At 34.9% G+C, this 18,211-nt stretch overlaps 1 protein-coding gene across 1 annotated transcript in view; it reads right to left on the bottom strand.

Moving 5' to 3' along the window:
• Positions 1 to 18,211, bottom strand: part of KCNH8 (potassium voltage-gated channel subfamily H member 8) — a 176,965-nt gene that overhangs the window by 67,745 nt on the left and 91,009 nt on the right. Inside the window, exons 6-7 of the mRNA XM_054273643.1 lie at positions 5,940 to 6,097; positions 594 to 801 (exon numbers count right to left, since the gene is read on the bottom strand). Coding sequence (XP_054129618.1) covers positions 594 to 801; positions 5,940 to 6,097 — 366 coding nt within the window. The remainder of the gene's footprint in view (positions 1 to 593; positions 802 to 5,939; positions 6,098 to 18,211) is intronic.

The following is an 18,211-nucleotide window of genomic DNA, read 5'->3' as shown; positions in this document are numbered from 1 at the left end:
GTTGATGCAGAACACGCAGATCACAATGAAGGCTGGGATAGAAACTAAAGATTGGACAAAAACTGAGCATCCCATTGATAAACATGATAAACATTGATAAACATGGCTCTGAAAAATCTAAGCCTGCAGATCCTCTAAACAGTAATTTCCAAGGAAGTTTTTTACTTGAAGACATTTCAGGGCCTATCTGTTTCAATGCATAGGAAGAAATAATCTGCACACTTGAGGGAATGTTTTGACTGATGAATTTTCCTAATTTGCAAAACCAGGATGAGTTGTCTAATGTAGTTGTCTATGCAGTCTGCCTAGTCATTTCCTATACAGATCCTGAATTTTCCCAATTTTGAATCACTCTTTAAAATCTAAAATCATCTTTATTTTTTCCAACTGATTTTTATTTTAACCCTCTTCTTCAGATCGATCAGAAATTCAGAGACTGCCAGTCTCTTCCTTTTCTCTACAAACAGCACTAAATAATGGTATAAGATTGAGCAAAATTTTGAGTGAGTTATGCATGCATTTTTATATATTTACACATATTTATGGATACATACATGTGGGCGTATAAGTCCATGTGGGAAGGAAGAACTTACCTATGTCCCAAGTGAGGGGGTTGTTCTGCTCCATCTCCCTTTTCCCTATGACATACCAGATGCAGGCCATCCAGTGAGCAAGCAAGGCAAACATGGACATGAGGAGCGTGAGGACGATTGTGCTGTGCTGGGAGTAGCGATCCAGCTTCTGCAGGAGGCGCAGCAGCCGCAGCAGCCGCACGGTTTTCAGAAGGTGGACAAGGGAAACCTGGGAGAAGGGGGAGAGAAAACCACTTGTCAGCACCCAAACAGCTTGGCAGCATCTTACTTCTATCACACAGACCTCTTGTTTCAAGAAAGGAAATTCTAAAGCTCTGTGAAATGTTGCCCACTCTTCATGCAGCTGCGCATCTGACTGGAATAAATCTTAAGACAGCAGAGAACAGCAAGGAAGATGTTAAAAAAAGAAGTATGAAATTTTGATGTGTAAATACACAATTACTATTTCTGATATAAACCAAGCAAACTTGAAATACTAGGAGATCTTTCATGTTATCCTTTTTTCATGTAGTTTTCTTTCAGATTTATCTTAAAAATTTGTCCTTGTGAAAAATTGATTCTTCCCAGCTCTAGAAGAGAAACACAATTGTCAAACTAACCAAAAATCATTTGATTGCAATCCGAAACCACAAAAAAAGTATCTCCAAACAAACAATGATTTTCAGCTTCAGCTAACAGCAGACCTAATTTAACTGTGTATGAGATGAAATCAGCCTATAATTTTGCATGGAAGAGGCAATAGCAAATAGCAGATATTTTGCAGAACAATACAGCAGAGGAGTTAGAGAAGCCTCAGATTTTTTCTTGAGATTTAACCCTGTGTTCAGGGACCTTGGCATATTTTATTGCTCTGGACTAAGTAGTAGTCCAAAAAAGCTTCCGTTAAAACTTCTACTACTGCTTCTTAAATTTCTTAACTAAAATATTATTGCCTTTCAAGGTTATGTGGCAAAAGCAGCACCTAATCTGCTCAGCACCCTGAGTATACATCAGTTTATGAAGTGTATGGCTCTGGCTTTAGAGGAGTTCCAGCATAAAGCAAACAGTCTCTAGATGACCCCAACCCTTCCAGAGCATCCTGCAACTTACATCCATACCATATTGTGCACAGCCCACAGTTTTGCTGTGAATGTACTTGGCTTGTGCTTCAGCTGTTGGGCAGAGTTAGCAAACAATATACAGATTAGGATCCAAACAGTTTTAATGCATTTGTCTAAGATTAAATAGCCATAATTTTTACTAACAGTAAGCTTTTTTTTTTGTTTCCTCCATTAATGAGACAGGAGGATTAAGGCCTGCTTGATACAGGATACCCACATCAGCTGGAAAAGAAGCATCAGACTTTATGTGTCTTGCCACAGCACTCCCAGAGCACAGTAAAGAGCTCTCCCAAAAGCAAGTCTAAAAACACAGCTCAATCAATATCCTTTTGCTTTTTCTAATCCAGAATATCCTGATGCTCAGCCTTTCTGTTACCATAGATAACAATCTGAAATCTAAATTTTATAGGTGTGCATTCACCAACAGCTAGATCTGAGGTGACTGACATATTTTGTAACATCAGGTGTTTTTGATTATTTCAAAGATTTAACAACTCATTGATTATATTCCACTCTCAGGAATTAAGTATATGAGAAATCTGTAAAGAAGAAAATAAGGAACCTACAAGCATTTTTTTTGGCCACTACAGTTTTGGTAGGGCATAAGTAATTCTCCCATGAGCCTCTTCAAAGGGCAATATTTGCAGCCCTTTATTTAATGTGGTTTTTTTTCTCAAGAACCTTTATATTTTTTTCATGTACATAGAAAGGAAAAAAAATCAACAAAAAATATGGCATTTTTCAAAAAACATTGTTAAAATAAGGTCTGACATTTGAACACACAAATATTTACAAGGTCGTTTCTTGCATTTCATTTCCATGGCATTCTCCATCTACAGTGCCAAGGAATTAGTTATGTCTGTGGCCTTAAGCCCAAGAATATCTGCAAATCTAGGGCAGAAGGCTGCAAAATACTTGAAGTAATTGCCAGGTTTATATTATTACAGTCATACAGCTTTAATTTATAGTTATTCTTTAACTGCCATGAAACTCTACCAACTGCCTCTGTTCCAGTGGTAATTAATTTCACAAAGTCTCCTTTTCTTCTCTCTCATCAGCTTGTTTGAATCAAACATAGTTCTGTTGCACTTATAACATAAATGCACTTAAACATAAATCCATGACTGACTCTTCAAGGTGTAGCAGTAACATACAAACAATTGTATAATGTTTATTTATATAATGATTGTATATGTGCTATGCCCTACACATTGGACCCTTCATCTTCCCATGGGAGTCTATGTTGTAAAACATCACAATTAAATAATGATAGCTTTGGTGAAATTATTTCATTCTTTTTTTAAGATTCCTACAAGCAAGAAATTTCAAAAGGACTGTTATAATTCTGTGTGCCCTGCAGTTATCAGTCTTCCCTAAATTCTGACCATTTTTGTTAAGCTACAAAGACATGAATCATATATCATAATATTCTTTTTAATGTGGAAGCAGGTTTCATTTTAAGGCCTAAGGACTGACCCATTTCAAAATAATTTCTTCATAAAATTGAACACAGATGTAATTAATCATGTATTATTGCACTGAATTTTCTCATTAGTCATGCCAAATGCTCCTCTGGTATTGTGCCCAATATGTCATTGAAAGATCTAAAATGCCATCAGGCAGCTTCTTTTTCTATGTCACAAATTTAGGAAGACAAAATAAAGAGTCAGCACCCATACTTGTGCCTGGAAAGATTTTTCTTTGCCCACAGATATAAAATCATCAAAATTTTCCATTTTGTTAATCGTTTTAGACTAGCTGGGTTAACCTTTTTCTGTCAAAAGGACAGGGACAGTATTTTATTTGAGACTGACACAAACTCAATCAGCATAGTCCTGAGAACTACTGACAACAAATATAGTTGCTACAAACCAACGATGAAGTTCTCTGCTTGGAAGAATCATCTCCTACACAAAAAATGAATTAATGAAGAAATGGGATATACATTTTAAGAAATGACTGGTGGGAGAGATTTTAATCATTCTTTGTCCACCTGGTTATTTGCTTTGCTCAAATAATGATACTATTGCCCTAAAACCATTGATAGCTACTCAAAAAGGAGCAATTCAATCATTATAGCTAGGGCTTAATGGCCTGGTTTTCATGGCAACATTTGAAAACATATTTCCCTATATTAAGAGAACCTTCATGTCAGATGAACCAAGGGATGGAAGGAGCTTGGCAGGCGCTGGAGATAGGCAGGAATGTGTCTGTGGTCTCAGATCTCCCAAGAGTCCCTGATTTTAACATTAGGGCAGAATCCAGGTAAGGTGTAAAGGCAGTAGAGCCAACTCATACAGTTTAACTTTTGTTTCTTTCAAAATATATACAAAACCAGCAAACGACTCCACAGCATTTACATGCACTCTGGCTCCATCAGTCTCCAGCTGGGGTGTGACAAATCTGTGCCATACATACACACACAGGTATGTATGGCACTATACCTATGGCTTGCAGAATTTAGAGCGTCCCTAAAGGTTTGGCCCTTGTGCCGAGGCCTGAGCAGCAAAGGGGTGAGATGCTCCCTGATGCCCCTTCTCACCGTTCTGTTGAGGCAACATCTGAAAGTCGATGAAGTGAAAATCTGAGAACAGACATGAGGAAATGGCTTATTAAATCATGAAGTCTGGAAACAGTGTAGTGTGATTAACACCTCCCCGTGTTTTGAGACAGCTGATAAGTCATTGTTATCTTGAGGTTTATATTAATAGTTGCCAAGTCTTGTCAGGACAGGAGATATGATACAGTAAGGCAATGTGCTCCCATCAAGGAATCATACAGAGGTCTCATTAAGGGAAAAAGCTTAAAAGTACGACAGGAGATGTGTATTAATCATAATACGGCAGCATTTTTAATAACATGACATTTTAATTGTAAAAATAATCATTGGATAATACTTTCTTTTCCAGAATTAAGTACAGAAGTCTTATCAGTCCTTCCACTGGGACTAAAATTTGTTTTCAGGTTTTTTAATTTTTTCTTTGACTGAAAAAGTAAACATGGTTAACTTAATGAAAATTATTAATAGAAATTAGGCCAACATTATTATGCTGGCTATTTGGTTGGAGTGTAAGGGATAAACTGAGATAGTAATGTGTTGAAATAGATTACCCACTTCTTATAAGGAAACAGTGGACAATGTGAAACTAACTATCAGGTTCTAAAAAGCATCTTCACTAGCATTTGATTGATGGTTCTTTATGTAATAAATGACATGAAAAGAGAGTTCATTGAAGGAAATGAAAATAAATTATAAAATCAAGCATGACACCTTGTATGGGACCCTTCCTGGCTAGTTCTTTTCTGTTTGTTGGGGTGTTTTTTGGTATGTGTTTATCCTATCGTCCTATCGTCTCTGTACTTGTCTGTAACTCACTTGTAATGAAATTGAGATTGAGTGCATCTGTTTATGAAAGATCAAAATTATGGGAATTAGAAAGTGGACAGCTGATAACCTTAGGTTTTTATGACAAAAATCCACAAAATGAAGAAACGCCTGCTGATATATTTTTTTTTAAACTGAACTTTTTGATTCAGAGGTGCATTTCTGGGGAGGGATTGTTTGCTTATTTGCTTATTGCAATTTCACTTTGTAGATCCCTACTCTACAAAATCCAATAGGGCTAGCAGAATAAAAACCTTTGTCTTAACATAAGTAAGCCAACACAAATATAATCCATCATGATTGTGACATCACCTAATTTTAGAACAAACATTTTTAAAGCAGATTAAGCTTTTTGTCATTACATTCCTAAAAAAAAAAAGATGAGTTGAAACTAAAGTCAAAGTAAGTGACAATTGTAAACAGTACATGTTAGAACATACAAAAAATTAGTAGTCATGCTGTAATTTTTTCATGAAAATTCCCACAAGTGAAGAGAAAGAGGACTCCTGACTAAATAAACATGCTGACCATAACAATGATTTACTTTACCACAGTAAAAGTGTATGAGTCTTGAAAAATTAAGGACTGAATTTATGCACCATAAGAGAACAAAAGTCATAGCAAACTGTGTTTGAGTAAAGTAATTAGACATGAAGCTAACATAGAGGCAACTGTTTACAAAGTAAAAATAATTGAATTAAAAATTGGTGGATCCAGAGTGAAATTACACCACAAAGCTGTAAAAGACACCTAGTTATTTTAGTTAATTCAGTTTCAGTCTCCAGATCTGGGGAAAAAACCCCACATCAACAAACCCCTCTTGAAAAAAGAGAACAATTGAGAAGGCAAGTTAGTACTTACCACAGTGACGTTGAAAGCATAAAGAAGATCAAAAGGAAGTGCAGCAATTAAGTCAATGATAAACCACGTAGTCACATAGTGGATACAAATAGATCTTGCTTCAAATATCACTTGGCCAGACTTGCTGACATATGTTGTTCGGAAATTTAAAATAATATCTGCTTGACAAAGAATGAACAGAATCAGAGACAGTGATTTCTAAATTCCTGGGCACAGCACCAGGAATTCAGAATAATGCTGTTTGGTTTTCTTCTGCATCATAAATACCAGATGAATATTCTAATACAGAAGCAAAAAACATAGTAGTAAGAGATGTACATACACAGAGTTAAACCAATGAATACATTATTCTTTTCAAGGAGTAAACAAAATGTCTAAAACATTTATCACTCCCTGATTTAAAAAGGGGTTTGATCCACACACACTGATCTTTAAACTGTACAAATATTGCTATTTTGCTAAATGAAAAAAAAAAGGATGTTATTTTTGTCCATAAAATTTACTCACTTTTTTTGAAATAAAAAATCAATAATTATTTTATTTTAAAATGTGATTTAAGCTCTTTTAGTGATAGCTACTTATCACAGATGATGAATGTCATCCTCAAGGATAACCATTTTTTTAGCAACTGAAAAATGCTGAACACACTTGAATAAAAGGTCTTTTGGGCTATGGTGGAGATCACAAAAGTGATATGAATTGCTTGGTGGCTTGTGTATTTTGTATGCTCCCATCTAACACTCCAGGATGCGTCTTTCAGTATGAGATGTACTTTTGACGCGTCTTGCCAAAACACATTAGCACTCAGAAAAAACCTCAGGTCTTGACAACAAAGTCTCAATTATTTCATGTCCTACAAGACAAAGACTATAATCTGTCCTCAAGCTATGCACCCTGCTTCTACTAATATTAGTGAGAACTACTCATGTAACTTTTACAGAGTCAGAAAAGAATGCAGCCAACCATTAAGGCTGGTGTTTTACAGCAAGATAGCTTTAGGGGAAAAAATGAGATTGATTTGCATTTCTCCCTAGAAGTTCTTTAGGTAGGCTACACTAAGACAATCTTTTTCCTCCCCACTGGGGCCAAAAGAGAACAAGAGAGAGGTTCAGCACACAGAGAAAATCATGCTGGATCACTCCTTTGGGGTATCAGAAAAGATTCATTTAGGATAAATTTTGATCAAACCCCAAGTTCTAATGCTCTGGGTCTGAAGAATAATAATTTGCCAGGTTTCACTAGCAGAAAATTTTTATGCTGTCTTCTGCAGCTGGAAGCTAGACACCCTGATATGATCATTTCCCGTACCGGATAATCTGTACTTTGCTAGTAATAAACCTATACTAATTCCAACACTTGGCTTCTACCTCCCTTTGACCCAGTAGAGTCAGTTAATGAAAATCCTACATTAATGAAATCTCTGAGGAATTTCTCAGTTTTTGGGCACAGAATCATTTGATTCTGCATTTTTTTTTTTTTTTAGGATTTAGTGCAAAACCATAACACAAAGTGACCTGGACACAGTGGCAGGTATCTGGTTCATGGACTGAGGTCTTGCAGGTTATAACTGGTTCATGGTTTAAGAATGCTTTCCTTCAACCAGGTCCTCAGGCTGAAGAGAACATATAAGTGAAATCAGAGATATAATGATTTAGATTACCTCATGAAGTAGTCTCATTCCTGCTACAAAATTCCTGCTGAAGCTACAAAAATGTTATGAAATTTTCAATAATACAGCTAAAATGGGAATATAGCATAACTTCACATGGTTCATAATGAGCAAGGCAGTGAGTTTAACTCCAGAGGTGCTTTTTAGAGACAGTTGGTTACTAGCCACATTTCAAGGTCAGCATGGCAACACCAGTCACATACAGAATACCTTCATGAAGATTTATTTCATAGAGATAAGAAAGATAAAGATATTTGCACCACTAGTATTTTGAAACTGCTCATTCTCATTTGTGTCACAAACTCCAAGGTGTAGTTATCAAAGTCAGAAAAAGTATTTGCTTATTTATGGCCCATTAGTGTCTGGGAAACCACTAAAGCTTTAACAGAAAAGGAGATAAATTCTTGCTTTAAATATAAGTACATCCAGTACACCAAAGGCTTATCAATGTGCATATGCAATTCACTGTTCAAGATTGAGGAGATTAGAGGTTTTTCTGCACTGCACACTTTTCTGCTGTCCTATCAAGGCAATTTAGGGCAACAGCCCCAGATTATAGCTATATCCAAAAAAAAAAAAAAAAATATATATATAGGAAATGTTAAGTGCTTCTTTCTGCATCCAGTTTATTAGATAAAAGTCCAGAGGGTGGGAAGTAAGTGTGACCCATCTTGCATTTCTGAACAATTTTCTGAGCTATACTTGGGTGTAAACAGCTTCTTCATCTGAGCAATCTTATTTACAGCTTAACTGCTATGCTAAAGTACTTACCGAGATATCTGTAAGGGAAAACACAAGAAAAGAACTCCTGAGGCAAGAAACTTCTAAGATCATAACAAAATCTTTAACACAAGTTTAGAAATGACCATTTCTTCTGAGAGATTGTATTATTTGTAGGAATTATATATTCAAAATGTTTTTTGATATTTCTGCTAAGAAAGTGAAGATTTCTTTTTCCTTTTTTTTAAATAAATGTTTTCTTATCATTAATAATTTATTTACTAATGTAAAAATAGAAAATACTAATGCATTATTTAACATTTTAGAAATTGTTTGTTAATCTTACTGTGCAGCAGCTTCTACAAACTGATGACAATTGAAAGAACAATCTGAAAATCAACACAGGCATCAATAATGTAAAGTTTTGGAGATTCCAGATAATTCAAGGGCTTCAAAACTAATGGTTTTTTCTAGTGCTGTGTTTGTTCCAAATGCTCTCAGATCAGGCGAGTTTTAATCATTTCCTACAACATGAAGGGCAACAATTTTAAATTTACACCTGTAAACAAGGCAGGAGGGACATCTAATCTCTGAGCTGATTCTTAAATCATGTATGAAGTGACCCCAATATATTTGGATAATTAGTGGGTTAAATTTTTTCTACAAGAGATATATTTGAATATCTTTAAGTATGCTTAAAGATATTCACAAAGGTATTCAAGGGTAAAGATATTCACACTATCTTTAAGTGTGTTCTAACAAAAACGTCAGCCTATGCAAACTTCATATTTAAAGCTGTGTTTGATTGTTTCAAGCTGGGACAAAGACTGCAATCTCTCTTCTGGTTTAGCACCTCTCACCAAACACTAATAACAAAGATTATTACTAAAGGGAAAAAAAATCTGAATTTATTTTCTTGCAATTTTTTTAATATGAGATAGGAAAGGATCATTTTAACTGGTCTTTTGAGCCACACATGTCATGTGCTCAGGAAAGCAAAAGAGAGTATTAAAATAATGTCTCTGAAATGAAAAACATCATCACAAAGTTGCCTAAAACTAAAGCAGGAGGAATAGCAGAAAATATCAAACTGCTTAACTCATTGCACCTGTCTTGAAGCACAGCACACACATATCTAAAATACTATATTTTTCTTGATGTAGAGAGGAAAAAAAAAGTGAAACATCTTTATTAGAAAAATGTGAGTTCTTATTTTGTTATATAATTTCAGTTCAAGTTAGACAGAAAAAAAGTCAGGATTCAAGAAAATTAAAGTTCAGTGTAGAGTCTAGACTATCCTACTGACTTTAAGAAAAGTTCTTAAATAATGTTTAACCACATGGCCTTTTCCACAAGACTTATACTGTGTTTAAAACAGACACATGTTGTGTTAACAAACGCCAATGTGTCTTAAGCCCGCTGTGATCTCCTCCTTCCCCACTAATTTCTGCACTCATGCTGTGTGTGAACCTTGAGCAAAGAGTGTCAGCCTTCCGAGCAGTGAGGGGCTTTTTTTGTCTGTTGAACACAAAGGTAAACTTGACCTGAAAACACCCAACAGGGAGGAGCCAAGATCTCCAATTTGAAGAGGCTTGGAACTAGGAATCACATCACCCTTGCACACTGTGTAGGAAAATGGGCTTCTGCTCCACACACCCTCTGATCACAGTTCCCTGCTGATGCAATTACTTTCTACTTTTTGGGTCCAGTTCCTCTGAGTCCCCTTTCTCTCTGCCCTGCAGACTGATCACCTTTCCCTACCAGCCCAACACAAAACAGACCTGAAGACCCTTCAGGCACCAAGTCCTTAAGATGCATGCAGAGATAATAAACAGTGAATTTGTGAAACCATGACTGTGATTTTTCTCCTGGTTGGATCCCATGGCTAATTAGCTCCATCTGCATGGATTCTCTCAGTTTGTTATTTCCACTACTGGTGGACACACATCCCTTAAAAAAAATCTTATAATAAACATGATATCTCTAAAACTCATGCAAAAATACAGTGAAAGATTATAGAAAATGCATTTTTATAAAAAAAACCCAGCTTTTTCAGCTATGAAATTAATTTAAAATTGTAATCTCTATACAGTTGCAGTTCCTGATTTATTTACATATTTTACTCCCATTAAGCTCTTACACATTATTCACACCAGTAAACACCAGAACACAGGGACCATTATCCCCCAAATGTCTTCCAAGTTTGTAATTTTCATGTCTACATGGTTCTTTGATATTTTCATTTCAAATACATGATAAATTCCAATAACATTCCAATAACATGATATAACTGGAAAGCTCTAAATAATTATTTCCTTATTTGAGCATTCTAATGGCTTTTACTCACCTATTGGTGACTATTTTATTTTTCACAAGCTTCCAGTGTGAAATCCACACCCTAGCAATGCTCAATTCCTAAGAAAGGGCACCTTATTTCATAACTGGGCATAAAAGAGCTGGGAAATCTAAGCAAGCTCATAAGGTTTTGAAACTGGTGACCTCTCTTGGATTAAAGCTCTGCATGACATGCTACATCCTTGACCAAGTTGCCTCCTTCTGGATTTCTACTGTGCAACACATTCACACGCAGACACATTTACGCAGTGAATATTGGAAAACACCAACTGAAGTTGGTGTTCAGCAAAGGGAAAAAAAATTATGTTAAAAATGGAGGTTCTACTTAGGGTGTAATGCAGATGAGTTTCCTAAATGATATAAATGGAACAAAAGCCACAAACTGATAGTCATCAAGCTAACCTATTAATCATAAGATGTTTTCCCCTTGTAAAATTTTAAATATGTGTTTTGTGGAATCTCAATTTCTAATCCCTGTTAAAAAAATAGTTATCTGGAGGCCGCTGAGCCACTTTATCCATAAACAGGATTATTTTACCTGAAGCAGCTAATTTCCCTGTGACAAAATTTTTTTCTCTCTTTAGGCTTGATTGTTTAAAAATAAATCCCGCTGGGATTAAACATATAATCAAGTTATAGAAGAATAACATTTCAGGATTAGGCAGATGAATCAATAACTGCCTATGACATAGTCTTAAATTTCAGAAAATGCAATGTAATATACCTCAGTTTAACTGTCTTTCACTGGGAGCTAAATGAGATTAAAACCCCTGTGCCTTTAGGGCAAGTGGCATACATGTAAGCAGTGAGTTTTTGTTAGACTGCAGCCATTCAAACCTGTATTGAAAACTAGACAATTTTAGGTATGTTAAGCCCATTGATTTTCAGGGAAGACAGTTTTCTACATTATCTCCCTCTTTTAGATGGTATGACTGACTCATCTCTAATTTCTTGTATTTTTTTTTCACTTTCCTTAAATGATTTTACATTGGTTGTCCATAGCTAGCAATACCTTCCCCAAAGTCCAGGCTCTTTCATGTACCTGATTGTTTTAGCAGATTTTATTTAATGATACAAGGATAATGATATTAGAATCTGCCCAGAGAGCTTTTAGGAAAGTTTCCAGGAAATGTTAGTGGCATATTGTTTGAAGAACAATTTATCTGTCCCTATACAAACTCTTATTTTTTTTATTTTACTGCTGAGATAAACATTCCTAGTAAATTGCCTAGGAACAATTTATTCAAATGGAAGCTAGGTTTTTCAGTTCAGCATCTTCCTTCCAGATGTTTATAACTACAACCAGCTTGATGATTTTCTTTCATAGCTGACATGATCAGGTGAGGGAGCTGGAATTGGGTTTATGTAGGAAAAGAAAGTAATGGTCATCTTATACCATTGTGTAAGAGCTTGAGCCACTATGAAATCAAATAAAGCTTACAAGAAAAAAAAGGCACAGCAAAGGTTAAGTGCCAATAAACTAAGTACTAAAATGTAGAAATTTTATGTAATATATAAAATATAATAAAATACATATTATATAAAATATAATAAAAATTATGTCTTATTAAAAGCCTATTGAAGCTGGTGGAGAAACAGTATTTTTTTCTTCTTTTTAGAAAGTTATATCAAATGGTGAACAGATACTAAGTAACAACCAATATAAACTATAGAAAATTTGTAATGAAAACCTAGACCTGTTTGAGCAAGAGAAAGAAATCACTGATGCCCATGATGAAGGAAAAATAGTTTTAGGAAAGAAACACTAATAGCAAACTTGAGTTCCTTTGTAATCAGTAAGGATAATGATAAATAGTTTCATGTCATTACAAGAGAAGCTAATAATAATCTCACAGAAAGTCCAGATGTATTCAATAAGTCTTATATACTTATCTAATTTTGGAATGAAGCAGCAAAGCAAGGTTGTGTCATATCAGATGATAATTACAATCCAGTGTGCCCAAAATAAGAGTCAGGAGGTTGCAATAGTTTAAAAACCAAACACTTAACGAGATGTCACTTCTGCAGGTTGATAAAAAAACCTCCAAAAACAGAAATATGTGGTTTACAAGCCATAAGTAAATAGAGTTATGGATTCTTTAAGGTCTTTGAATAGAGCTGATGACCTTCAGGAAAACATGCTTTATCTGAATACAGTTTCTTTAATACATGGCTTAAATATGACAGCTTCTATTTAAGACTCAACTAGATGGTAAAAATTTCTAGTTCTTGTCAGAATCTTTGTGAACTGAAAGATCATACAAAGCTACATATAACTGAAGTCTCAGGTGCATTGTGTTGATGAGAAAGTGAGAAAGAAGAAGCTGGACCAAATTATATACTGCTGGAACTTAAAGAAATTAAGTATCCCAAGATACGATGTCTAGATCCTAATGGACTTGGTACCCAAAATGGAATATCAAGACCCATCATTGTACTACAAGGATGGTGTTTTGTTAAGTAGAAAAATTTGTTCTCTTCCCCTGCTTAAAAAGAAAAAAAAAAGAAAAAGAAAAAAGAATCTTATTGAGGAACATTATCATTCAAGAAAATTATGGAAAAGGATTAGAATTAGCCCTTAAGCAACTGTGCATTTAAAAACATAAAATATGGCTATCAAGTATATAATTTTCTTCTGGTCACTAGAACTTGAGATTATTGTGCAAACAACCCCATTTATTTTGTGTGGGCAGTCAGTCTGGAAAACCCATTTAAGAGCCACATTACATCTCCATTGAAAGCAGCTCTTTTTTAGAGGTCTTTTGGCTTTAGCTGGATGACTAGAGTTCAGATGAACAGCGGGAACATGGTTAAAAACTACAAATTCTTAAAATCTTTACCACAATTCACATGATATTATGTAACATGATGGACTTCTGAATAAGAGATTTCTGCTAGCATGGAGTAACTATAACTCAGAGCTTTTGCTGTTAAAGTCACAATTGAATACACTGAGCTGCTTTACCAGGCAAACTTCTCCAGTGAGAAGAGTTTATTTACCATTTGACACCAAGTTGCTTATCACTGCACGGTACATGAGGAGTGGCACGGTCCCTGTCCTAAGGCAGTGCTATGATGTATGTTCTAAGCCTTGAATCATTCAAGTTTGCCAAGTAAACAACATTTTCAGTGATATTAATGGAAGAAAATTAATTTTGGGGTGTGATGGATCATAGCAGCACTGACTCCCAAAATTCATCTGTAACTGACAGTCTGATTTGCTCTTCCTTACTACTTGTCCTTACAGTGGAAAGTAATGTGATATTGAAGTTACATCCAAGTGGAAATACTGTTTTTCTTGGGCAAATTACTCATTAGTATATATAAAAAAAGAAATCTGAAGGCATCTTCTGAGTGGGTATTTTTATAACAAAAGTCACTCCCTTCAGAAGGAGGTGGTCAGTAATATAATGCACTAACATAATATGTTCTATCAAACTCCATACTTTGGCTGCTGTACACATGAATGGCCAGCACCCCAATGCCAAGAGAGGGGGATCATTTCTGTTACCTGCTTCTTTGATTTTTAGCCTTTAGGGCTTGTCCTTTTTAGTTGCTTTCTTTGACTATGAGGGTGCCTAACTGTGATTAACTAATCTCAGTCCCATAGTGGCTGACACACCAGAAAATCATCACATATCATGACCATTATAATAACACACTAAACTGGAAAGACTTTTTTCTTATATACTATGCTGTATCTTTTGAAAACAGACTCAATCCCTGAACATATTGAATAGCTAAAATATGTTTTATTGACTTTTCTACAAAGAAAGACTTTGGAGTCTTGTAAGAAAAGCAAAAGACTTGAAATATGTCTGAAAAATGAACTGTTAGCTCTGCTTTGAAAAGAAGCGAGTAGATGTGACTGCAGAAGTGTGAAAATTTCTTCATGGGCAATTTTCTAAATAGAACCTGCAGAAATATGGCAGAAAGAAGTAATTCCAAAGAGTGGAGAAACATCAATCACATGATATAGCTTTTCATTAAATTCAACCTATGTAAAGAAGACATGGGTATTGGGTATTTCATGAACAGATTTTCCTTCACACAAATATTGCAGCAAACAAAGCAAAGATCAAATAAGTAAAATATTCAGTAGGAAGTTGCATAACTGCTTCATTCATTTCCAATTTTTGACCAGTTCCAAGGGAAAACCTGAAATATTTTTCTCAGACTTACTCCATGCAGTTTGACAGCAATTCACATAGATAATAGCCATAAATCATACCAAAAATAGGGAAAAAAGACCACATGCTAATTCACAAAAAGTATGGCAAACTATTAAGCATCAAATCATTTCCATGGAAATTACCTAGATTAGATTACCTAGAAAAGATTTAAAGACTTTAATCTAATTGAAAAATTCAATATCGTATTATCACTGTACTATAGGATAGTAAATGAAAAATAAAACTTTTTTCTGATTGTAGCTCTAATGAAGAGGAGTTAGTAGAGGCAATACAAGTAAAATTTTAAGGGTGCCTCCATTACCATAACACTTATCTGCATCTACCTGAAGATATAGAAATACTTCCATGGAATAATCACTTGTGGTTTGCACTTTTCTCCTTTAGGTTGAGGTTGAGGTTTTTGTGCTTGGAAACAGCATCTTGTGTGAAGAAAAGCATCTCTTGTCCTTACAAGTATCTAAGGAAAGTTATTGTTAAGATTTTTAACATTATAGTGGTCTTGCCTACCTGACTTTGATGTTTTGAGGGAGAATCTTTAATAAACTTACTACTGTTTTTCAGCATAAATATTTTGCACTGTTTTTTCACATTACTAGGCAATCCATAGAGCATGAACGTTTTCTTATGACCTTCTCTTTCATATATTAGGTGTATCAACAATGTGACTCTGCTTACATGCTCTGTTCATATGCATTCACAGATGAGACCGTTTGTTGCTTAGGAATAAATTCCCAGAGATAATTTCAAACCACTCCCTTGGTCCTTTCCCGAATTTTAGACTATTACAACCTGAAACTACACCTTCAAAATTTCAAGACACTGCTATTTCCTTTCAAAATGCAGAAGTTTTCTTAGATGTGTCCCCCAGACACAGAAATTGTTGCTGAAATGTCCCTCTGTGCACTTGCAAAGATAGGAAATGATCGTCATTATAATAATGAATAAGAAGATGAAAGAAAAAAGAAAACAAACCTTCTATTTTAAAGCAATCTAATAAATTTTATAGCATTTAATACTTTCTCATCTTATTCCAATGAATTTCATTCAACATCTTATTTTCAGTACAATACGTATACTTGAATTACTGTGTAAGTCATGAATGATTATATTAATTTCTACAAGGTTTATACAATAGTTTTAAGTCTCTACATATTAAAAATGTGAGATTAAAGGACTTCATATGATTTAAAACAGTTTTTGAAAGATTTTGAGTCATTTACATTTGTGATAGATAGTAATGGCCACACAAGTCTCCAAAGTCTACAGTGTCATGCCACACAAATCAGAGCTTTAGCGCTGTTAAACATACTGCTTTAAAAACATTAATTGTTAAATAATATTTAGCGAGATAGAGAGAAAAATACAAACAAATAGAGAAAATCTTAGTGCAAATCAAGATCAATTTTTTCTCTTGAAAATGTAAACCATAGATCAAGTCTTGAGATGCCAGTGTGTGTGTGGAGAGTGGAGGAAGGGATGGGTATAGGGTTTTTTCCCCCCACAGGTGGCAAAGTAGTATACTGCAGGGAATCACTTAAAATAACTTTCCAGTCTGTTCATAAAAAGTATAATTTTATGGCCATAATTAGTATCCAGTGTTTGTCTTCCACTAAAAAATAAATGATCCACAAACAGAAAATTGAGCTCTTCTCTCTATAGTTATTCTCTCTATAGTTATTCTTCTCTCTATAGCTATTCCACCTTAGATACAAAATACTCAAACCCTTTTTTTCTTATTCAGCAAATAATGCATTGCCATTACCCAGAAAGCCTGTGCATATTTTCACTGAACCATTGCACTGATCTCAACTCCTTTTGAAGGTCTCCTATTCAAATAGTCCTGTGAGTAGACAAATAAAGTACTGATAATTTTTCAGATATTGCTGCTTTCTTCAATCAAGATGTTCAATAAATTTAAAAACAAACAAAGTAGATAAAGAAAGGCAATATCTGAAAACTGGAATGAGACTGTTGCAGAAGTTAAAAACACTGCACTGGATAGTTATGGAAGAGTAAAATTAAACAATTGGAAGCTTATTACTAATTAAAATGAATGAACTTGGTGAGATGTTCTCCTGCCTTTCTTTTCCCAGAAGACAGAAAGCTTTAAAAATGTTATTGAAAAGTAACCAATATCCATTATGCTTCTTAGAAGCATTGATATTCAGGCTCCCAGACATACCTATCTAGAAATGAAAGACTCAGCTGCTGTCTATGCAAATATAGGAGCATAAACTTTGAAGCAAAGAGTGCAATAAAGCAGGAAATAACCCCCACCAGATAAAACACTTCTTAGGCTATTTTTAATGAGTTTTTAAAATACACTAAAGCTAACAAGCTTTTTTTCTGCACTTCTTTATGGTTTTTGAATACATAAGACAACATAAAAATTGTAAAACTAAACATCCTATTTTATCTTTGGTTAGAGGAAGGAAAAGATTTATTTACAGGAGGATGTTAGAGAAGGTTTACACACATAACAAAGGGAAACAGATAATGGAAGTACACTCAAATACAACATCACACAAGTTATCACAGGAAACATCAAGTGAAAAATGTAGTTTCATATGAGACGCCCTAATTATTTTCTCCCTTCATCCTCTTCCCTAACAATGTCCCAAAATGGGCTGTTATTATTGTTTATCTCTGTCTGTGTTTTTAGAGAACTTTAAAGGCTAAAGCAGTTACACCTCTAGCTAGATGCTTTTCTCATGAATAATTTAATTCATATCCATGCTCTTACTTGTATCACCCCAAGTCAGAAGAACATTTTCATATGTATTTTTGTCATGCTTAAGCACAGGTTGACACACATCACAGAATCACAGATTAAGCTGAGTTGGAAGGGACCTGCCAGGATCATCAGGTCCAGTTCCTGGCCATGCACAGAACCATCCCCAGGAGTCACACCATATGCTCAAGAACACAGTCAGTCTTGGGTAACACAGTTAAAAACCAAGACCTTGTCAAGTCCAAATGAGTGCTTATGCAAACCATCCTCATAAAAGGGATATTGCTCCATCTTCTCAGAAATATGAATAAAATCAAAGTAGATAGACTATTTCTTCAATCCATGACTATTTTGTGATACCTCAATCCATGACTACAAAGCTGTAATACAGCTGAAGATCCTATATTAGACAGATCTCCCCACTGCATTTCTGAGGCAGCGGCATCATAAGAAGAATTTCTCTCAACATTTCTCTGGTATTTCTCAGAGAACATAGATCATCCATCAAAGATGTGCTTGTCAGAGCCACAGTGCAACAAATGCCTGGAAACTTATGCTTAAATTTAAGTATGTTGTCAATCTTACTACTTTCAATACAGTTATA

The sequence above is a fragment of the Melozone crissalis genome, unplaced genomic scaffold (genome assembly GCF_028551555.1).
Source record: "Melozone crissalis strain CALT ecotype California unplaced genomic scaffold, PUWL_Pcris_2 ptg000016l_1, whole genome shotgun sequence".
Taxonomy (NCBI): domain Eukaryota; kingdom Metazoa; phylum Chordata; class Aves; order Passeriformes; family Passerellidae; genus Melozone; species Melozone crissalis.
This window is presented reverse-complemented; position numbering and strand designations above follow the sequence as displayed.